The sequence below is a fragment of the Cyprinodon tularosa genome, unplaced genomic scaffold (genome assembly GCF_016077235.1).
Source record: "Cyprinodon tularosa strain WSP-4 unplaced genomic scaffold, ASM1607723v1 ctg750, whole genome shotgun sequence".
NCBI classification, from domain to species: Eukaryota; Metazoa; Chordata; class Actinopteri; order Cyprinodontiformes; family Cyprinodontidae; genus Cyprinodon; species Cyprinodon tularosa.
This window is the reverse complement of record NW_024039508.1, coordinates 370,974-394,646: the sequence shown is the minus strand read 5'-3', so window position 1 is coordinate 394,646 and position 23,673 is coordinate 370,974. Positions and strand designations below refer to the sequence as shown.

The 23,673-nt window shown below is 37.0% G+C and overlaps 1 protein-coding gene across 1 annotated transcript in view; it reads left to right on the top strand.

Moving 5' to 3' along the window:
- LOC119773220 (netrin receptor UNC5D-like) overlaps positions 1-23,673 on the top strand; it is a 280,262-nt gene that overhangs the window by 221,904 nt on the left and 34,685 nt on the right. The window contains exons 7-12 of the mRNA XM_038270115.1: positions 2,928-3,092; positions 3,404-3,436; positions 7,538-7,723; positions 11,686-11,835; positions 17,163-17,381; positions 18,956-19,040. Of these exons, the coding sequence (XP_038126043.1) occupies positions 2,928-3,092; positions 3,404-3,436; positions 7,538-7,723; positions 11,686-11,835; positions 17,163-17,381; positions 18,956-19,040 (838 nt within the window). The remainder of the gene's footprint in view (positions 1-2,927; positions 3,093-3,403; positions 3,437-7,537; positions 7,724-11,685; positions 11,836-17,162; positions 17,382-18,955; positions 19,041-23,673) is intronic.

The window sequence follows — 23,673 nt, the reverse complement described above, 5'->3', positions numbered from 1 at the left end:
TTTTGGTAATGGATATGTGGAAAAATAACAACTACACCAGAGATGTCCAAAAAAAAAAAATGAAATCACAGCAGCATGTTATTTAACTGATTAAGGTGGAAACTGCAAAAATCAACATGAATGTAACAACTTATTGAGGTTGTTGGGAACAGTGGTGGTTCTAGAGTCTTACAGCTGCTGGGAGGAAGGATCTGTGATAAGGCTTCCTGATGCATTTAGGGTGCAGCAGTCTGTTGCTGAAGGAGCTCTCCAGTTCTGCAACAGCTTCATGCATTGGGTGGGAGACATTATCCAACAGAGATGTTAATTTAGTTAGGATCCTTTTGTTTCACACTTCCTTCACTGAGTCCAGAGGGCATCCAACCACAGAGCTGGCCTTCCTGTTGAGCTAGTCCAGCCACTTTCACAGCTCCAGATAAGGCTCCAACAGACAGCTCCATAGAAGACAACTGATGCCACACAGTCATAGAAGGTCTTTAGGAGCGCCCCCTGCACTCCAAAAGACCTCTGTTTCGTCAACAGGAAGAGTCTGCTCTGACCCTTCTTGTGGAGAGTGTTATAGTTGTTAGTCCAGTGCAGTTTATTGTTCAGGTGAACACCCAGGCACTTATAAGAGTCCGCTATCTCTATGTCCATTCCCTGGATGCTCATCGGTGTCATGTCAATATACAACAAACTCTCTAAGAATTGTTTTCAGTACCTTGTTTAATATCTGCCATGAAGGCATTCTGAAGGCAAAAAGGAGTCCAGTGTAGTGCTAGAAAGGTGTACCTGATATAGTGGCCAGTGAGTGTAAGATTAGGGATTAACTTTCAAGGACCAATACTAGGACCAGAGTTGGACCTTCTTCTGAACTATGTGCAAAATAAATGCCAGACTCCTTTTTTCCCTTTGACTAATACATCCAGCTTGCACAGTCTTGGTGTAATATTCTCTCCTCTAGGCTTTGACTAACATGTTAAATCTCTGCCATGTTCCTGTTTCTTAAATTTAGGGAACATTTAAGGAATATCTCACAAGTATCTATGACATAAGGTCTCTTCAACAGATCTTGAAAGAATTATCAATGCATTTGTGCCATTTAGATTATTGCATTGCTTGTTTACTGATTAGGATAAATCATCTCTTTGCACCTCCAACCATCTGCTTACACCTTCCAGCATACAAGCTACGTAACTCCAATTTGATATGCTTTATGCTGGCTACCTTTAGAAATTAAGACTCATTCAAAATCTTCTCACTTTAGCATACAGGATGCTACACAGCCAGGCCTCAGATTACTGATTAACGATAAGTCTCTTAATAAGTTGCCATTTTTGTCTTCATTCCAAGGCTCTGAAACTTCGTCCATGCAGCATTGGTTGAACCATGGGGAGGTAGAGCCTTTTATTCCACAGCATCAAGGCAGTGGAATACTGTAACCCGAAAATCATTTACTGTAGATGAGTTTTTTATTGTGTGTTTTATGGTTTGTTGTCTATTTTCATTGTTACTTTCTTTAGTATATTCCATTATAAAATGTTCATCAATGAAAGGCTTTGAACAAATTAACTTTACTTAAAATTAAGGGGAGGATGGTGATAAGAAAGCCACATGGACTTCCCTAACACCTTTAAACTGGTTGAATAGTTCCATGTCATGGTGCATTGATTTAATAATTTGACCCAAAAGAGCCTCAAGCAACTATTAAGTTCAGATGTCCTAATTATAGTCAATTGATTAGAATATGCATTCCAAAAAGGCTCTTTTATAATTACCTCTAGATTAGGGCTATCTTTAAGTAGGGCGCATCTTAGTAGTTTTTTTATGTGCGGAACAACAAAAGCTTATTTTGTTAAAGCAATAAAACTGAGGAGTTTCATTTCACAATGTTTTTACACGTGTCATAAAAACAGTGTTTGTGTTTTTTTCCATGCCATAACAAGGAAAATCTGTTTACACCTAGGGCATGCTGAGACTTAATACTCTCTGATATGTAATATGAAAGCCCAAACATGATTGGCTGTGAACCTTTGCTTTTTACCAAACACATAGACATATGGTTAAAAAAAAAGATGATAGAAATTATATTATTAGATCTATTCCCTTACTGCCACGGTTTGGCTGTCCAACAGTTCACAATTTCAGCACGTCTATAAAGTCAAGATATTTTGAGTTCTGGAAGTAAACGAAAAAGTGTTTTCTTTCAGCATATTATGGCAGTTTATCTTTGGAAGGTTCCCTCACTTCACTTTAACTGCCTTGACTTAATGAGTGGCATCGGCTTGTGATAAAATCAGAACGACTGTTAAAGCAAACAAATCTGGAAAATATAGAGAGAATAGCCACAAGAATAGGAAAACAACCCAATGCAACCTTATTTGAGAAAACTGGCAAGACATCATCTAGTTTTCACAACTAATGTTTGATCAGCTTTGCTGAAGGGTTTTTTAATAAAACCCAAATGTACGATTTCAACCACTGTAAAGTTTGAAGAAAACATCTATCACATTCTATAAAACTAGCTGGCAGAGAATGCAGCTCTCTCACTCTTGGGAGGGATTCTTTCTTATGTCTTGAGACATAAAATGGTTCATGAGATCAGCAGGAGGAAGGGAGCTTAAAGAACATTTGGAGGCGGAAAGAAGATTTGATTAGATATGGCACAAACAGGGTCTCTGTGCTCCAAGTCGAGAAGCCTGAAAAAGTATTTTGACAGACTGTGGAAGAAGCTGTTGTAAGTAGTGCGGTGGTAATTTAAAAGTGTTTCCCTTAAAGATTCAAAACACTTGAAATGAATCAACGTGGAGAAGAAGCCGTGCTCATGTGGGAAAAACACCTTTATTGGTGTTTACGTTTTGTGTGTGTGTTGTATTTGTGTTTCGTTGTCTTTGTCAGTTCTTTATGTTAATGCAAACCTTTTTTTTTCTCTTTGTGTTTTATCTTAGTCGATGGAGGGTGGGGGGAGTGGAGCGAGTGGTCTGTGTGTAGCTCAGACTGCGATAGGCACCGCAGCAGAGAGTGCACGGCTCCTGAACCCAAGCATGGAGGACGGCTCTGTGATGGGTTCCCTTTGGCTGCGGAAAACTGCACAGGCGGCCTCTGTACACAGAGTGGGTAACATCATCTGTTTAAAAAGTAATAAAAGACAGTTCAGGATCATTACTGTCTCTAGCATGACGCTTAAAGACTGTGTCATTATACATTTAATGTTTATCATTTTTGGCAGAGCAGGCGAGATCATGATCATCATTACAATCATGCTCATTACCAACACCTTCATCCATCTTCATTATTCATCCTCTTGACTCTGCATACATCAAGTGCCTTGTGTTTAGGCAGGGATGCATGTACAAGTCGTGACTGTATGAACCAGCAATTTTAAAACAATTACAGACTCTAAGATTTGTTTGTCTACCTGCAGATCGAAAGTTGCTTCATGATGCAAAGCCACAGGGTGAGTTGTTCTGATATTTATCTGAACGTCCAAAAAATGTTTTTGCTTTTTACTTTAACTCCACTGATGAAAAAAATATTGTGTTTTGTGGGTGTTTTTTCTGTCTCAATATTAACGTATTATTGTCTGAATTTATTTACAATGCTATAAACAAATTATGTCTTTTGGTTTTTACCTTCTTTTATGTGTGTCATGTCTGATGCATGTCTAACACAAAGTACAGTAGTAGCCATTCAAATTGTCCTTTCTTCCCTTGATGGCCCCTTGGCTGGACCTTGGCCAGTCCTCTACAATTCCTATTTAAACATCAACCCTTTAACAAAAACATTCTGTCATCATTTGTGTTCATTAAGATCTAAAGAGAAGCATCATCTCTTGGTCAGACCCTGTAATTAAGTGAAAGGGAGGAGTCAGGGTAACAAAATATGCAAAAGGGGATCACTCCAGTGGCTGGAAGGAAGGGGATTTTCCTGTGAGTTGCAGGGAAGTGGGCTGCCATTCAGCTGGCATTTGACTGGGAAGGGCCGTTTTGAATAGCTGCTACTGTATATATTATAAATATCGATTGGCCAACTTTTGGGCTGTTTTAAGAGCAGAGGAAGTTTAGAGTGAATTTACAGAAAGCGGTTTGAACACGAGTTTCCATCACAACTGAGTCTGTTTTTGTTAAATCCACAACAGATCTATAAATGTACACTTTATTTATAAAGAAGCAGTGCAACCTTCACTGTGTAATATAAATGTTTACTTCTCTATATTTGTTCTGTAGTAGATTCACAAAGCAACCTGCATTATAGATATCAGTCTTATCCTGCCCATCAAACAAAGCAGATGACAATATTTTGCAAACCAATGGTGTCAGGTTGCAGCTTTTCAGGCGACCAGCCCAACAAATGCAACGTGATCAAAGACTCTTTTAATGGTGATGTAATTAACAGAGAACCTCAAGGTCTTAAACTGACAAGATATTCTATTCTCTAAAAATCAGGAGTTTCTAAATCAATATGAGAATGGAAAAAGTGCATCTCTGGAACTTATTGATTCAAAGATAAAAGCAATGTGTTTATGTGCATACACACACTAATGGAGGATAACATTACCCATTTATATGTGTGAAAGATCCAATATGATACAGACTGCATGGAGTGCAAATACATTGCTGATTGATTTCAGTTTATTTTTAACAAATGAAAACGATGGGGTTGATAGATCTTTCATCATCATTCCTTCTTGGAGTTCATCCTTCAGAGGAACATACTTATTTTTTCATTATTTTACTTCTTTTATTTAATGTTACAACCAAATTCTTATGTAGGAAGCTACTGTATAAACAAACTGTAGCTTGAAAAGGAAAAAGTAGTTGCTTAAAAGTTCATTTTCAAGAACTGTATACCTTTAACTTCATTTTTTATGACAATTTCCACTTTTTAGTGCAGTTTCAGTAGTCCTTTGTCTATTTTCCTAAGGTATCTGCAGGCAATATACTGTATGATGTGTGCTTTGAAACCACAAGTTTGTTAAAAATATCTCTGCTACATACTAAGATGGAGATATTTTTACTCTGTTGTAGATTATGTTTGTTCCAAATGCAAAACCTCATAATGGTTTTCGTTTTTTTCACAATTCTTTTAAGCAGCAATCTGCTAATAAAGAATGTAATTCGACAGACTCAAACTTGGGTCTCTGCTATACTGCTTCTTGATCCAACTCTGCCTTTTCAGATGGCTAAATAAGGCTTTTGGGGGTTATATGTAATAAGACTTAATCCAATTTCCTCTGTTGTCATCTTTAGTAGCCCTTAATCCTACATTTCAGAGGGGTAAGATGTCCTAGTTGTTTCTGCTCTATAGTGAAAGGACGAAGCGGATGGATTTCTTGCCTTTTCTTTAAGTTAGAATCTCAGAGTTGAAGGGGTAGAAGCTGAGCTTGTGAACCCATTTAACAGTGTTTTAAATTTTTCATCACTTTGGTTGATATCCAGTAACCACGGCAAGGTCCTGTAATTAGCTTTGTCAAATTTGATATCTGACATCACTGTTCAAAAGAGTTATTAGATAGAAAAAATGTGAAAAACTAATTTCACAGCCCTTATTACAGTCTGTCATGTTGGTTTGTAGATTTTTGACCCACATGCAGAATCACATGGAGAACCAGTGGATTTTAACATTTTATTTACAAAAGCAAAAGGAAACTGGAGGCAGAGAATTGCAGGAAGTCAGTGGAAGTTTCTGGTTGGTCTGAGGGGAGAAAACAGTCTGATTAGGAAGGAGTTGGTTGATGACAACAGATGACTGATTGATTTTCTCACTTGAGAGATGAAGGGGAGGTAGCGTGGATCTGTAGGGGTTTGTTGCAGCCAAGGATCATTGCTAAAAGCAGAGAAGCAATTTCAGCACAGTTTTTGGATTTTAATGGTGTCAAAGTGGTAGGGAATCATACAGTATGTTCTATAATATTGGGGAATATTGGTTATCAGCCATATAAAGGATATCAATATAAGGTATTGAAATCAGCCCAGATTGTCATATCAAGGTATCCTTATTTAAAAGTGTTCTCTTATTTGAGAAGAATGACCATAATTGGAAATAAAAATAGAGAAGAGTTGATTATTATGTCAACCAAGAGCTACTTACCCCTTATGATACTTAGTGTTCATATAAAGGTGGAAAAAAAAAGAAAAAACTTGAACAGCTTATGTCAAATAAACATAATGTTTCTTTATAATGTTAGATTAGATTATATTATTTTGATATGGAACCCCAGATAACTAGCTAACTTGTTCTACTGGCTAAGTGAATGCACATCTGGTTATATATCAAGATAAAGAAACAGTAGGAAGATCTGTTAACCATATATTGATGCAAATACAAGAAATACAGGTTATATCTAAAAAGAATAAAAATAAAAATACTGAATGAATTTCTTGTAGTACTCTGCAGCCTCAGCCTCCTTAGTTGATCTTAAAACAAAAATCAAACAATTAGGGTGGTGGGATGAACATAAGCAGATTCCAAGCCCTACCTTAGGTTTTAAGTTGAAGAAAATGTATTTAAAATATGCTAATCAGAAAAGTACCTGACAGTAGAACCTTTGCTTTGTAAAAAGATGAGCCATTGACATTCTGTTGTGGAGCCCCTACATGCTGCTTCTTTATCACAAAGCAGCAGAGAATTAAGCAGGTTGCTGTTCAAAGCTTGTCGAATCAATATGTAGTTCCCCTCTAATATATCTCTTAATTTAACTTCATCTGATGTAGAATCACACGGGTCACACCTGTGTGTGGATATCCATTGGAACGTTGCTGCTTCATGCCTAATTGCTGTTTAGGGAAATTAGAAATTTGCTGCAATGTCATTTTGATCCATACGAAGCCAGAAGCTCATGTTCTCCTTACTCGTCCTTTAACAACGATCAGTATTTCCATTTGTCACCCATGGTAAGAAAAATGCATTCAGGCCTCCATAACTTTCCTGAGCCCTCAATTAACCTGCCACTACAGCTGCTAATACCGCTTTGCATATTTTGTCAATTTTCTTCCCTTTGAGCTTCAGGCTGCTTAGTGGATTTTTCAGCATGTCCTGATTTTAGCACAGATCTCATTATCTTTCAAGAACAAACTAGCAGCTTCTGTTTTCCTCTCATTCTTTTTCTTTGCGGAGTTGGACGCCGCAATACTGGTGGGAGCAGATAGAGCCTAATCGTCGCCGATGAGCTAATTTAATGAATTGGTTTTGTCACATTATCCCAGTGGAAAGCAGAGAGCCTCCAACACCAGAGCCAAGCGGTGTTTGAAATGACAGTCAGGTGTTGGGTTGATTATAATCACTTTTCTTCTGAGGTTCCTCATTAGTAGTCTTAACTCTGCAGAAAGGAACAATACAATTGTGTACCGGGAGGCAGAGCAATTAATGGAAAACAAAAAGGCCCTCATGTACTTTGAAACTGGGGTAGATTTTCCTCCAACCAACTTCCACTAGCTCAATATTCTTTAGCAGCTCCGATTCTTAGATTCTCAGGAAATAATCTGTTCCTTCTTACCTAATTTAACATCTTGGTCATGCTGTGACGGAGAGTCTAACATTCTGCTTCCAATTCTCCAAGGAGTGGAAAGAACCAGTGACGTAGCCCTGTACTCAGGCTTGGCTGCAGGGGTGGTGACCGTGGTGCTGCTGATCATCGCCGTCACTCTGTATCGGCGGAGCCAAAGTGACTATGGGGTGGATGTCATTGACTCCTCTGCCCTCACTGGGGGCTTCCAGTCTTTCAGCTTCAAGACGTCTCGTCAAGGTGAGCCAGTCACACACGAATAGGTCAGTCGCTCAACATGCACCTCCAGACTTCCACTGTCACTGTCATTTTCTATCAGGTTTACATCTAACCAACTAATTCAAGCTTCCTTCCTAGGAACACCACACAGAGTGTGTTAGGTACTAGTTTAAAAAGGCTAATTTACATTAAATTAAGCTTTAAACAAATGTTTAGACTCAACACCTTAATCAAAGACTTGACTTGGATGTAAAATTATTTATCCACAAACAACTTTTTTATACATATATATAGAAAACATGGAAGTACTCCCAGGAGGGACAATCCCTTTGAAATGACCCAAAGAACCATTTATTCAAATTATAAGTCAAAACCACTTTCAAATCTCCAGTTTAATCGCTAATTCAACCATAGGAAAAAGAAAATCATGAGTTATATCATGTTTTAGCGATAACTCTGCTGTGCCTGATTTAAAGCAGAGAGGGCCAAAATTCCACAACATTAAATTTAAAGAATTGATGTCAATTTTTGGCACCAATGATAAAACACCAGTTACTTTTTTAATTAAAATGGATTTACTTTTTCAGTATGACCAGGTTGTTTTGGATAGCTGCCTAGCCTGTATAAAAGAAGCCATCATTTGTAAATTCTTTCCATATTTGCTTAGACTATCTTTGTCTGATGTTAAATATTATTTGAAGTACTCAGACATTTACACATGCGTGACAAAACTACAAAAACATCTGAAATTTAAAAAGGCTGCAAATAATTTTTGACAGCTCTCTGCTTAAACATGTAGGGATTGAATCAAAGGCAAATGCAGTTTGTGTTCTAACTGGTACACGACTGTACGGAAATCAAAAGAGAAGAAAAGTTACAGGAAAAAGGGAAAAAAAAGGCTGTGAATGATAAAAATGTCTGCTTGATTATCTCAGTCACAGACAAGCCTTGACAAATTTTAGTATGAGATCCCCTAAGAATAAACTCATGCATCTATCTATTTTTAGCTTGTTTTAGATTTAAAGGTAAGGTAGTATAAACAACAACCCCTGCAATTAAATCCATTTCTACCCTACAATTTAGTATAAAACTACTGCATTCTGAATGTCATTCAGTGTTTGGCTGCATAGACACTATAAGAAAAGCCACTTTCTTTTAAATATCAAAAGAACACAAAAGTTAAGAGAGAAAAATGTCACTCTTTTAGAGTGGCTTTGTCGCCAAATAAACACAAAACCCAGACACCACACAGCAGCGCTAGCTTTTTACTTTCTCAAAGGTTAACCGTGGAGCAGAAATTACTTTTGCAAAGGATAAAGGACTTTCTCCTTTTAACTTTGTTATTTGTTTTAATTCTAAAGCCATAAAAGTGCTCAAATATTGATGCTAATGTATTTGAAAGAAATCAACGACCAGGCAATCCATACAGTGTATGCACTCATGAATTATGCATTTATTTCTGGTGTTATTACATAACTAATATGCATCAATTATTAAAATGCTTTAGGAGCCAGAATGAGAATGACAATTTTTTATTTTTCAGTTTGTTTACTACAGGCCTCTGGAGGTTGTTAATGTGTGAGCAGTTTGAGTTCAAATTACGAGCCTAAAACTTTATCTATAAAACATGCAGGGTGTTAGAATCTTACAGGAAACAGCAGCCAAGCCTAACCAATAAAACCTTCTCGAAAACAAATGGTAAAATACATGAAGATATCTATGTAATTTCACTCTTATCTATTATTACTTAGATATTTGTTCTCCTTCCACCGGGTATATTAATCGACATGGTAAATAAAGGGCTTATCTTTAGACCACAGTTCTTTATTCAAATTTATTATCCAATGTTTAACAATATCTTAATCAATAATTCATCGGCAAAGAATTAGAAATGCGATATATAAGCGTTTTCCAATTCTTTTTGCTGAGTTAAGCTGGTCCTACTGCGCTTTGTGTTTCACCATACAGATTGACACGTTTCTTTCTTTTTCTTTTTTTTTTTGCTAGGCAGAAGCCCTCAGGTAGGCTTAATAAAGTTTGTTTTGATAGCACAGCAGGTGGAAGCAAAGGCTCTAATCTTGGTCTCTGCTTCCTGTGTTAGAACCTGCAAAATTTTCTGCATGTGCTCACCTCCTATATTAGTCAATTATATACTGTTAAAGTAAAGTGATTTTGTAAGGTTATGTCAATCCTTTAATCTCTTACAGGAGAAATTTTGCTTTTTATTTTGTGTATGATACAAATATGAAATAAGAAAAGAAGCAAAACAAACCATCTTACCCTACAGGAAGTAGATCAACAAGCAAAGGTTTTCTGCCCTGTGCTTTTAGAACAGTGTAAGGCAAGGCAAGGCAAATTTATTTGTATAGCACAATTCAGTACAAAGACAATGCAAAGTGCTTTACATGATTAAAATATAGAAAAATAAAACAGAATCAAAGCAAGAAAGAATAAAATAAGAAAATAAATAAATAAAATAATAATAAAAAATGCAGACTCCAACAATGACGTCTTTACCAACTTCTATCAACCCTGTTGACTTTATAGGTCCCGGACCTATTTATTTCAAACACGATGGCAATATGTAGTTGTATACCATGCGAAAACATTGCTTGAAAAATTTTTCTCACCCGATAGTTTTTTAAAGGTATAGAGGAAGAATTTTGCACATTTTTGAAAAGACCTGCCCTCTACACATAAAAAAAAATGCACATGCACAACCCTGTACCCACTCCCAAGAAGGAACGCCTATTAAATAGGTGCGAGAGCATGGACCAGCCCATTTCTCCTCTTTTTTAAAAGTTGCTGTTTGCATCACTCATACAAGATTACTTTCCAATTTTTCCACTCTGTCAGACTCACCAAAGGTAAGTGAAAATGAGAACTAGCACATAGGGCTGCCTTATGTAAACGTATCACCAGAATGATTGGCAATTAGGAGGGCCACTTATTGTGATGATCCACCCAGAAAAAGAACGTCCTCCACTATATTTTTAAGTTTTCGACGGCGATTGTTTGTTCAAATTCTCTGTTGATTAAATGAGACACATCAACACATCAAAGTACATAACTGCAATGTTTAGAGAAAACAATGCATTAGTTTTGATTGGACAAAGATTCTTAGCTCTGTTGAGACTAAATTAAAAGTAAATAATAATAAAAAAAAAATTCTCTGTGTCAAAGGAAACTACTGCTGGAAGAGATGCTGCAGCACAGCGTCTTCACCCTCTGTGCTACACACCTTAACTAATGCAAATAATATACAACTCATGGACTATCCATGTGTATCACTTTTGTTGTGATGTCATAGGTGAAGTATTCAATATGTACATATTTTATTTTTATAAATATAAGTTAAACTCACATTTTCTGTTCTGTCTGGGAGAGCTTTGTGCAGCTACAGTAAGATGCTTCCACTGTATGACAGTGGTTCTCTTTGGAAGTTAGGAATCATGATGAACAACAGACATTTCAAATGTAAATCTATTCCTCATATTTGAAAAGGATATTAAAAACCTTTTTTCTTTCATTTTAGATATGCACTACCTTGAGTTGATCTTTCACATGAAATCCCTCAGAAATGTCTAAAAATTTAAACATGGCGAAACTGTCTGGGGGAAGTCAGTGCCTTTTTCTGTGGTGGTATCGTTTCCTTTATCCCCTGATATTTTTACAATTTAAACGGGAATATGTATGTTTATGCACCTATTTTGAAAGTTGATTATCAGATAACACCCCCTGCTGCTCTTGTTTGCCACAGCTAAGCAAGACATTATATTTTTAAATATATGCTATCTTTGTTTCCATGGTGAGGAAAGAATAGTCATATCCACAAAATGGGGAAAAAAATACTTTTTTGTTTCTTTTTAGAGGCCTTTTCAGGTTTTTCCTGTTAGCAATAGCAAAAGAATTGTCTAAAGTGTCAGCTACAGGGATTTAGCTGCTGTCGATAATTTTCTTTCTGTCTGTTTTGTCCTTTTCAGCAAACCCCCTGCTCATTAATTCCTCCATGCAGCCTGATCTGACAGTGTCCCGTACATATACCAGCCCCATATGTTTCCAGGACTCTATTGACAAGGAGTTAATGGCAGAGCACTCACTCCTCGACCCGCTGCCTGATCTTAAAGCAAAAGGTTAGGAAATAGCAATATTTTCACCCATAATGCCTTTGTCAAGTGCTGCTGGACTACAGTAGGAAGAGAAGCAGAGAACTGAGCAGTTGTTTAACAAAATATTCACCTTTCTTCGGTTGCCTTGTTATGGAGCAAAGCAACCTTTGCTCCATAACAAAGAAACCTTTGGTCAATAATAAGCTGATCGTCTTCCAGTCCATGTAACCCCTGTGTTAGTATTAATATGCTTTTAATGCACTTCTCTCTTGCCAAGGAAATAAACTTTATTTGCTGATGCATGTTCACTAAAATCCAGAATTACAGTGCTTTATTTTTAATACATTAATTTAGACAAGATGTAAGACCAGATTCTTGGTCATACTTTGTATTCCCTGCGCGTGATCTTCCATGTTGAACAAATGTTACTAAATTTTCTTTTTGCTAAATTCAAAAAGGAGAGAGTAAGTTTTAATCGGGGAATTATTTAAATATTTGAAGAGATGGCAGTGTGCTCCTCTCAGGTAATGCCATCTCTAAACACGAAGCTGTCTGAGTACAGGCTGTTCTCATTTGTGGTTCCCTGTTGGTGGAAGAAGCTGCCAAATTTTATCAGAGCAAAGAGCTTTTTCTCTCTCTCTCTCTGCCTTCAAGAATCAATTGCAGACTGTTTTTCAATACCTATACTCACTCCTTTAACACACTGGCACTCCTATCTCAAAACTTTTTCTTGCTTTGTATTTTAAATAGATGTATCTTAATTGCACATAAAAGATGTTCATCACACCATTTTTTTTTAAAGTTCAAAATTCTTAGATATCTTTAGAATAAAGTCTTACAGTCTTACCTTTCAGATATATGGATATTATTTGGACCTGTATTAACAAACCCTCCTCTTAGAGGGCTTCTAATTTAGGCTAAAAACTCCTGCAAAAGAAATTTAGCTTAAGAGCAAGGAGGGGAAAGAAGCTTTTATCTTATCAGGAAGGTGTAGTTAACCAATTACTAAGTTTGAGGCGGTCTTTAAACAGCCGTGATTGGTTGTTTAAAAAAATCAACTCAATTCCTAGTAATCAACAATGAGAAACTACTCTATTATAGGATTTGAAGTGGATCAGGAAATATGTGTCATGACAACAGTGATGAAAATGTATCAACATTGTCAGAAACAAGACATCTGCCAATGTCTTTCGGCCGACAAACCAGCACAATTAACCTGCCCTACACCATCGTGATTGACCATTAGTTTGATGGGTTGGTGGCTATAAGTGTTTATTTGTAAACTTAGGTTTTACTGCTGACTAGGGCTAAATGATTTTGCCAAAAATTTCTTTTTTTCTTCTTTTCCACCAATATGGAGATTGTGATTTTCCTGATATTTTACTTCAGGGTTTCATTGGCTGTGTCCGAACGCCCACCCTAACCCCTAAATCTCTCGATCACTATACAGAGCGGAGACTATATAGTGGACTTTATAGTGATCTCAGTTAACTTACCGTTCAGAGAGATGATCACTGCTTTTCGCTCCTCGTTGGTCACGTGACTTCGCCTCCCCGCACGGTGGCCTAGCCATCTTCGTTATTGGGCCACACTGACAGCGAATCCCATAGCTTTGCGAGGAGAAATCTCCTTGCAAAGCATTCCGCTCATATATCTGCTCATCTAGTGACTATGGATGATCGCTACTTTTCAAGGTGCTTTTCAAGTCCACTTCTTTTTCTTCCACTAGACTTTCAAACTCTCATTTAAAATCGAGTAACCACTATATAGTGTCCTATATAGTGGTTAGGGTGGACATTTTGACACAGCAATTGTTTTCATGAACTTTAAAGCTTACTCACCCAGAGTTCATTGGCATAGGATTTAACTGTTATACTCTTTTTGGAGAAGTACATAATTCTTATCCCATTTTATTTGTTCAACTAGCCTACTGCATATTGATTAACATTTACAAACAAATTGTACACAAATTGAAAATGCGTTAGATTGTAGCAAAACTGCTACCTTACATCCATTGTTCCGAGATGGACACAACACATAAAACAAATACAAATATTATGAACATAATATATAACTGCAGTGAAAAATGTGAACAGGACAGTGCAGTTATTTTAAACATTGCTCCTCTGCGTGGAATCTTAACATCTACTCTATAGGAGGCCATGGTGCTGAGACCGCTCAGCGATTTAGACCATATACATATTTAGAAAGTGGGGACTGGGCCAGATCTGAAGGATTTTGTATTTAAAGCAGTAATTTGTTAAAATAATGAAGTATTAAGCATTTAGCATTTTGTATTTTGACATTCAGTGACATGCATGATTCTGTTTCTCTCCTCCCTTCTGAGTGATCAGGAACCCACATTAAGAGTGTTACCACGACATAAAGGGCTGGAGTAAAGGAGTCAGTGTCTTAATGTATGAATGTAAAGTGATCTAAGTAGGAGGGATTGCTGCAAAGTCAAAAAGTCAATTAAGCTATTTCATTCTATAGTCATAACAAATGAATTTGACTGGATTTCAATTTAACTGTGATCAAAATGTAAACTACATGTAGTGATATTTTAATCTGTTTGTATAAAATAGATAATTTCATTACATTTTATTTGTTTAAATGAATCTCTTTGTCATGGAATTTTTTCTGAAATAATATTTGATATAAGTTGCTTCTTTAAACCAATGCAAAAGGAACTGCTGATGTCTTTCTTGCTTGGCAGAGTGTTGAAACACATCTGTATGCTTCAGACCAGCAGACCGCCAAGAGGTCTGCTTTTCAAGGGTAGACTCAGCTGCTGATGTGTTAATCAAGTGCTTTCAGGAGTAGCGTGTGCCTTGTCCTTTCCCTTTTAAATCCTATGAACCCAACAAAGCTTGAATTAGCTTTTGACAGATTATTTAATCTGGCTTAATTATTATTTTCTGTAGATTTGACACAAATTTAAAAATTGTTAAGATCTAATAATAACCAGGTGTATTTTGTCATAATATTAAAGCGCATAGAATTCAACTAGGGGATTCTTTCTAGTTCCCATAGTTGTTGAAAATAAAACAAAATACAGTACAACTGTTTTCTTATCAGTCTACCTTTTGATTATTGATCTTTTCTGCAGAGACAATTGGGCAGCTTGAACAGTTTGACTCCACTCTATCTTTGTCGTGTATGGGGCGTTACTCTTTTGACGTTAGTGTAAAACAAGTGGACATAAATTGCACTCCATGACAGCAAAGGGAAATAATGACTGAACAAGAAAACATGCACTAGCAATACTAAGAGCTCACATACAGAATGCGTTTCACAGGAAACCGATATTAAAATACGTGACTTGCAATTTATTTCTCAAGTACCTGCAAATCCATGACCTGCAGCTCAGCTTCAAACCTTTAGAAGTATGAGCGAGTCCAGGTTGAGAGACCTCCACAGCACAGATAGAAATGCTTGGCTGGTCACAAGTAATATACCACCAAAAATAACTTGAGTCACATATCAGCTTCATAAACCTTGGGTTTCACTGTCAGACCATTCCTCTGTGTCTTAAGCTTTCCGAGGCGGACATTAAAGGCTGTTGTTTACATGGGCAATTTAACCGCTCGCACTTCATGTCTGTACTGGAAGCTTTATGTGCTGCTGTCAGTGATGGAGGATTTAATCACAAATGAAAAGTAGAATTTTTCAACTTTATAGTTTGAAGGAAAATACAATAAAACTTCAGCATTGAAAAATAAGGAGATGGTACTGGAACAACTGGTGAACTCCACTGCGGATGTAAAAAAAAATAAAAATACGGTGGTAGTAATTATCCACTGAGTTTGCAGTTATTATTCATCATTATCCTAAATTATTATCATTCCTATACTAACAATATAAATTATATTTGTTCTTCTTATCTTTTTTAATAAACCAAAACATTTTTAACAATTTCGCATCTCACAAATTAAACTTTTTTACTCTAAAAGTGTAGCCTATATCTATAAAGTACCACCTTAATGACAAAATAAATAAATAATAAATAAAATAAATTGAAGTCTTTGAAGGATAAAAACATTAAGGATTATTGAATGACTTTAGCAAGAACTTCAAATGTCATTGTTTCATATGTTAAAATTTTATTTGTTAAAAACTGACATGGACATTAACCTTATTTACACAAATAAATGTGTTTCAAATTAAATGTAATAATTGTAGTAACTGAAAATTAGGAAAGCATTGTGGACAGAAAAATCCAACGAAATTACTTACAGTATAATAAAGGATTTCATTTTCTTTTAAATCACTGAAAACATATAAACATCCCCTAATTAGCTGGAAGGCAGATGTTATGTCTGCATGTTTCTTAGGATACAGCAGAGCAGACAAAGCCAGCTAAGAATCAGACAGGCATACAGATGTAGTGCTGGTTACCCTGCAGGGAAGTGACTTACTCTACACAAAGCTCTTAGGAAGACAACTGTCATAGCTTTTGTTGAGACTAACAAAAAGATGAAATAATAACATTTTTGCATTGACTAGAGTTATTGATGTCTTAAACTTCGATGTCGACCTCATTGATGACTGCAAAGAAACACTCAAGCCATACTCGAGAGAAAATTTTAAAATGAGAGTAAAAACAAACCAGACATGGATGCTTGATGAGCTGATTGTACTTTAGCACCATTGTATATCAGAAAACCACAAACGGCCTATATTCTACAACTGCCTTGTATTCCTGTGGTTTTTGTGGCACCTGCAACAACAATGGATGAGAAACTTGAGCAGCTGCCACAGCCTTGTTCTTACCTTGCACCTTATGTCAGCACAAAAAACATGAAAGCATGTATGAAATTGGATGCATTTCAAAAAATATCAAATCCTGTCACAGTTAGAAACCATAGAGCCAAATTAGTTTAAAATGATTTTGTCATGTAATAAGTGAAATCATATATGAAATCTCTCATTTGATCTCCAACCTTGTGTGTAAAAAAAAAAAAAAAACGTGAGGCGGAAAATATACTGCAAAGTCAGTTGGTTGAATAACTGTTACCACCTTTTACATGGAATCTACAGTATAAGAGGTAACATTCCTACTTCTTTAGATGCAAAGTGTTCTTCCTTTAGCCTTGGGCTTATTGTTTCAGCTGGAGGCAAAATCCTTGGCAGAGACAGGCTTTCTGCACTTTCATTTGCGGTTATAGGATTAGCTTTAATGAACAGTCAGAGGGTCAATTGTTTTACTATAAGCATATCATACATGTAAACAAAGCTGCTCTCCCAGTGCTGCTTGTTTTGTTTCAGAGTTGAACAGCTGTATCAAAAAGCCTTAACAGTTCATAAGTTTTATGGAAACCAAATTTCTAAGCTTTCATTGTTTTCCCCAGGGACGACAGAAAGGGCAGAGTACCACGTTATGTCCCACCCTCAGACATTTCCACGGGGCTTGGCCCCAGACTACAGAGGGGTTGCAGTGGGGACAACACTGGGCAGGAGAAGCAAAAACCTTTTCACTCCACGGGTCTTTCAGACGCTCAGCAGGCCTCTGCATAAAGCAACGGCAGTGTTTGGCCATGCTGGAGGCAGGCTGGTGGTACCCAACACAGGTGAGCCAACTGTGAGGCAATTTGATTTGATACGATCACAGAGGGGGGCATTAAAGTTGGGTTTTATACTGAGAGTCACTGTAAATAACATGAAATAAAATTTAAGATCATTTTCAAACCCTTATTAATAAGAAATCATACCTCAGTGAATGTTACTTTGATTTAAATAATTGACAAAGACAAAGCAGTGGCTGTTAGTTAAGTGTAAGGAAAAGAAGCTGATTTTTTTTACTAAAAACCATGGGGCTCGGTTACTTGTCCAAAAAAAGGGCGATTTGGGTCGACAGACAACGTTTCAGACAGACGATGCCTGCTTTTAGAAAGGACAAACATTCCTAATTATTTGGTGGTGTTTCTATATAAGCTTTAAACATCTCATATTCTTCATCCTGTCTGTCTAATTGGAGCTGTTTAAAATTCTTGTCCAAGATTCTTAAATAGATTTAGGTCTGTAGGATACGGTGGCCGGGAGGTGCAAACCAACATTACAAAGTCTAAAAACTTTTACAAGTACCAAAACAAATTATCATTTCAGGAAACAAATTTACATTAAAAATAAAATAAAATAAACAAAACACGTTTAAACATTCAAAACAAATAGCATTTTAAGAAAACAAATAAAAAAAATTTGAACTTGTAAAAGTTTTTTTTAAAATGTAAATTTGTTTTCTGAAATGATCATTTGTTTTTGAACTTGAAAAAGTTTTTAGACTTTGTAATGTTGGTTTGCACCTCCCGGCCACCGTAGTAGGAAAACAATGTCCATTCTGATACTTGAATATTCTTTGATCTAAAACACTTCACTGCAGCTTTGGGTGAATGTTCTCAGATTTTTTATCCGTAAAATTGGCCTCAGTCTTAATTCTTCAAACCATTGAACAGGTTTTGTTTCGATATTTTCCCTGTGTTTAACTCTATGAATCATCCTATCAACTCTAACCAGCCTTCCTCTCTAAGTTGAATAAAAAGCATCCCACAGCATAATTCTTCCACCACCATGTTTAACAGTGAGGAAGAGGTATCCTTTTCTTTCCACTCTAAAATATTTTTTACAATAAAATCAAAATAAAATACACTGAGATTTTCTTCTACACACTGTACCCTAATGTAGCATGAACATTAGCTTACACAATGTTGGCTCTCAGCTTTAGTGTTTCAAAGCATATAGTTAACACTTTAACACTATGAAGAGATGCGTGAACCTCTGCTGTTCCGTTCGCTTCATAACTGAAGCACTTCTCATGACCCATTTATCATTCTATCCCTTGAGGAGCCTAATCTACCAACAGATTGGTAGTAATTGTTTATGATACCATCCGCTGTTGTTAATGTTTTTATGAGATTGTGTTTAAGAAAGCGGCAGCATGTAAGTGTGTCTGTTTGTGACAAAGACAGTGCTGGCAGCATTGGTTTCACAAGACCTTTGAGACTTGTTTCTGTCACCTCTTTCTGGGCCCATCAACCCTCTAGCTGTCACCCTCAGTAAAGAGACCTGACAGCTGAGCAGGTGTGTGCCATGCTTGTGCACCATTGCCTGCTTGCTGATCAGCTCTCGCGTGCCTCTTTCTCTGCAGGTATCAGTCTGTTGGTGCCTCACGGGGGGATCGCAGAAGACACTACCTGGGAAATGTACATGAGCATCAACCAGGAGGACAGCAGGTTAGGGACTCTCACAGAGGAGGCGCCGTCTGCCTCTCAGGCTGTTCTCTTTTAATCTTTCAACCCTTCGCCATGCATATCTCATCCATCTTCCCCCTTGAAACTATCTCCGTGTCTTTTTTTGCCAAACAAGCTCCTCTCTTATGGAGCGCATAAAGTGACACACAATGTACATATTCTCGCTTACAGATGCACATGTCCCCACCCAGCATGCAGTCTTTTGTCATCTTGCAGACACCACAGGGGAGGATGTGATGTGTCACAAACACATTGGAAGCTGTAGACATATTGCATTACTGCCCTAAGCAACACTCAGTAGAAGGAAACACACTTCATAACTAGTCTGTTTTCTATTTGTAGACATAACTGTGACAATATCTCTTTCCATCTCAACTGGTAAGAGATGTAAGTGCTGTGAACTCTGCAGTGATGGCTATATCTGGTTTCTGGTCAGATGGACAGATATTGGGTATGATGTGCTTCAGAATGTAGATGCAGCAGGAAAATCAAAGGTTTTCACTAAGTTGCTAGAAAAGCAAGATATATAAAAAAGGATCTGTTTGAGAAAAATAAGCTTCACTTTATTAGGTTCACTTATTAACAGGTACAGATTTTTAACAGCTGTAAAAGTTCAAACAAATAACAACCACTCAATGTGCTTAGATTTCTAAGAGCAAGAAAGATAACTTGAACTATTGGCGCTCAAATTGAGCATCGGAAAAGCTATGAAAATTTTATTTAAGTGGCTAAGATGGCACGGCTGTTGGCTGCGGTGAAACTGGTCTGTGGATTTTAAGGACAAGCCAGTGATCTACTGGGATTTGCATCCACAGCCTTATTCTCAAGTTTGCACATGGTGGTCCAAAAATATCTGGTGATTTGAGGTTTTATGGAAAGGAAAAGTCTTGTTGATTTCAGAGGTCAGATGAGAATGGACAGATAGGCTGGAGATGATGGGTGTAAATAGCAGCTCAAATAAATCTATAGTCACAATCAAGGCCTGAAGGGTACCATCTGAGAAAGCACATCTTGTCAAAAGCTCAAGCAGATTAGCTGCAGCAGCAGAACAACTCAACTCAACTCACTGGTTGCCACTTCTGTGAGCTAAGAACAGGCAGAAACAACAATCAGGCTCTGTAAATCAGGACCATGACAGATTGGAAGAAATGTTGCTTGGTTTCATCGGTTTTGTTTCAGCTATGATATTTAGATTGTGAGATCAAAATTTGGTGCAAAAAATAACGAAGGACAGAAGGGATTCAATTTGCCTTAGACTCACACAACCTTTATTTTAACCTTCATTTTAATAAAGTGCAGCAGTGATCAGAATGTAAACAGTGTGGTTGAAAAGGAAACCAGTTTAAAGTCATGGTTCATTGATATGGAAAGGTTCAGTGCAGTCCAAAATAAATAAATATGGTGCAAAATGCAGTAGAATATTGAGTTGTGTTCAATGTACATTGCCATGTATCAATGATATGATTCTGGCTGTTGTTTCTGTTATGGAGGACTGTATGCTGTACGATAATTCTCCATGTTTTACAAATATGAATTCCTTTCAAACTGTCTTTTTGAATATAAAAAAAAAATAACGGCCACCACAGCCATTAAATCTCACTCCAGTAGAGCACATTTAGGATGAATATATGAAATGGTAATTCACATCCTGGATTTTTGAGTTCAGAACCACGAACAATGTTTTACTATAATTTTAAAAGAAAATCTAAAAAATTTTAATTTTACGCAAACATTTTAAGCCTCGGATGAAATATCTGTGCCTTGCACGCAGTTTCCCTAGATGCTAAATCTGTCTTATGACATTTTTCTGATTTGAAGCAGGATGTCAGTAGTATATGTCTGCGTGAACTGTTCCTCCTGAGATGTTATCGCACCAACATGAGTGGCTGCTTGTGCTTCTGAATGTGATTCCATTTCCAAAGCAAAATCAAACAGCGGCAAGAAGAAAAGTGACACTCACGCCATCTGAAATTCAGCCTTCATCTCTCTGCAGTTGCACACACCCATTAGGTCCCTGAGGTCACTGGGGAAAGGAAACACATCCAAGGTCATATAGAGGCTGTGGCTCACAGCACAGTTAGTGGGCTGGTTGTACACTTCTATGCCTTAAGTCTCTCCCGTTCAGCCAAACTGTTGCCCTCCAAGCTGCTGCTTTGCTCTGATAAGCCTGATGCTGTTTACTTCTCTAGCTGTCGTTTAAGTAGCTGCAGGATCCGTGCACCGCTGAGCTGTCAGTCAAAGCCTATCTTCTGACAGCCGCATAGTCCAGGGGAGAAATTGGATCCTTTCTTCCTATTCAAACCTCGGTCATCTACATAAGATGTTGTTTTCCTTTTCAAAGCATTGGAATCGATCAGCCCTGGCTCAGTTTCAGGTGCTCAAAGAAGCTTTCGCATGTCCTCCAGGCATCAAGAAGTTGAATTTTTTGTTCTCACTGTGTGAACTTTTCGAGCTCAGCAGGGGGACATCAGGTTGCTCAAGGACAAAATCATGGTGTGTGGCAAAATACACCTAATATGATACAGCTCACCTGAGTTGCAGTGAATAAGCTGAGGGGTGCCTTTCTTTTTTACACACAGAGATAGTCTATTATATCGAAACTTTGTATAAAACCAGCCTAAGATTGGTTCCTTCAAAATCTTTGATTTGAATTCCCTTTAACTGAATTTTACCAAGTTTTCTTAGTAAAACTTTATTTTTTTCCAGAGTCAAACCTTAAATTACACTTTAGGATTTTCTTTTGGCTTCCTGACGCAATTTTTTTTCACATCACATGAATAAAGGTAAATATTTAATAAGGCCCTAAGCAATCTGTTTGTTCTCACTTTACTCAAAGAGAAACATCTATCTGATTAAAATCTCCTGCCTTGATACAATCAACAGTTTATCTGCAGATTTGTCTCTTTGGGACTGTGGAGCTTTTGGCTGAAATCTCCTTCCTCCCGCTAATGAGAGCAGCTCTGATTGAGCAGAGGTAGCAGGTGATTGAAAACAGCAAAGCAGTAAAAATTATTAATTAAAAGGGGATTTAAAAATAACTATCAGATGTCAGATAGGGATTTGTCTGTATGGCCATGACTAAATCTTTGATTGCATGCATTATCATAAGACCCATTGCATATTGAAATATATTGATTTCTAGAAATTTAATTCTTCTTTCACCTTGAAAGGTTCCCTGGCATGGACCAGGTCATTTGTTTGTTAAATGCAGAGTGCATCATTAACGGTTGTTAAGAGGGGATAATTTGATTAAAATGTTACCAATGTGTTTTAAAAATAGGAAAAAGAGCATTTATTCAGTTAGGATTGCCGGAGGTATTATAATTTTAGGAATATAAAGCCTATAATTCAGCATAACTGCATCTGGTCACAACAATACTTTTATTTTAGCAATCACTAAATAACATAAATCAAGTCAATTTTTTTGGAACCATAGATTTTATTTTATTTATCTGAGTTTTTTTGTATAAGATCTGCAAAAAGTAGTGGGACTTAAAGTATTCTTTAATGGAAAGAAGATATTTTCGATTTATTTCTTTTCTGTTTCTAAAAAAAAACTCAACAATGAAATTTTTATTAAGAAAAAAATTCTTTATTGCAGCACCAACCCCCAGTCTGTCGGGGTATGTCTCGAAAAAATAAATATGAAGAAGAGCTGCTCAGTTCTCTTTGTAAAGTAATTATAGCTCATCCAGACTGAATGGAGAGATAATATTTTTTTTTTTTAACCACAAGCTTTAGATGTAGATTTTGACTAGGTCATTGTAACAAAGGAGTTTTATCTTACCTAAACTAATCTGTCTCTCTAGATACCCGTTAGGGTCATAGACCTGCTGTAATGTAAAACCTTTAAGCTAGTCTAAATTTTTTATTTATTTATTTATTTTTTGCTGCCTCTAAAGGCTGGTTCACATGGCAGAAATTAAAGAAGTTTGGGCCATTTCATAATAATAATTTAACTTTATTGATCTCACATTGGAGAAATTTACCTCTGCATTTAACCCATCCCCTTGGAGAGCAGTGGGACGCCATTGTTAAGCGCCCAGGGAGCAAGGGCCTTGCTCAGGAACCCAGAGTGGAGTCACTGGGATTTGAACCAGGTACTTCCAACCTTCTCAAAGCACAAGCACACGGCTCTAACCCACTAGGCCAACACTCCATCCCTTTTTAAATGTAAGACACCCCACACACAATCTTGAGCATTGACCATTTTTGGCTGTTTGGAGTTCTCTCTCCAGTGTTCTACAGGTACAGGCACAGGTATACAATTAGATAAAAAGTGTTGGGGTAGCACATAAAGAGTAAATGAAAATTGTTATTCATCAAATTTACATCCGAATGAGCAAATAGATTCAAGTGTAATCATTGCTATTTTTTAGGTCATGCAAGGAGTCATTTCAAACTGAAATTACAACACCAAAGGAAGAAGCTAGATGTCTTACTATGCACTGGTAGCGTGTGATGTGCTTACTATCCTGGTGTTGTACAATATTCTGTGACCTTCATGTATTTTACAATAGAATTTCAAATTAGATTTTAATCTTGTGACGTCAGGTTTGAAATCCCGTGAAGTTAGGGTTTGTAGATAGCATACCGGTAAGGAGAATTTGCAACA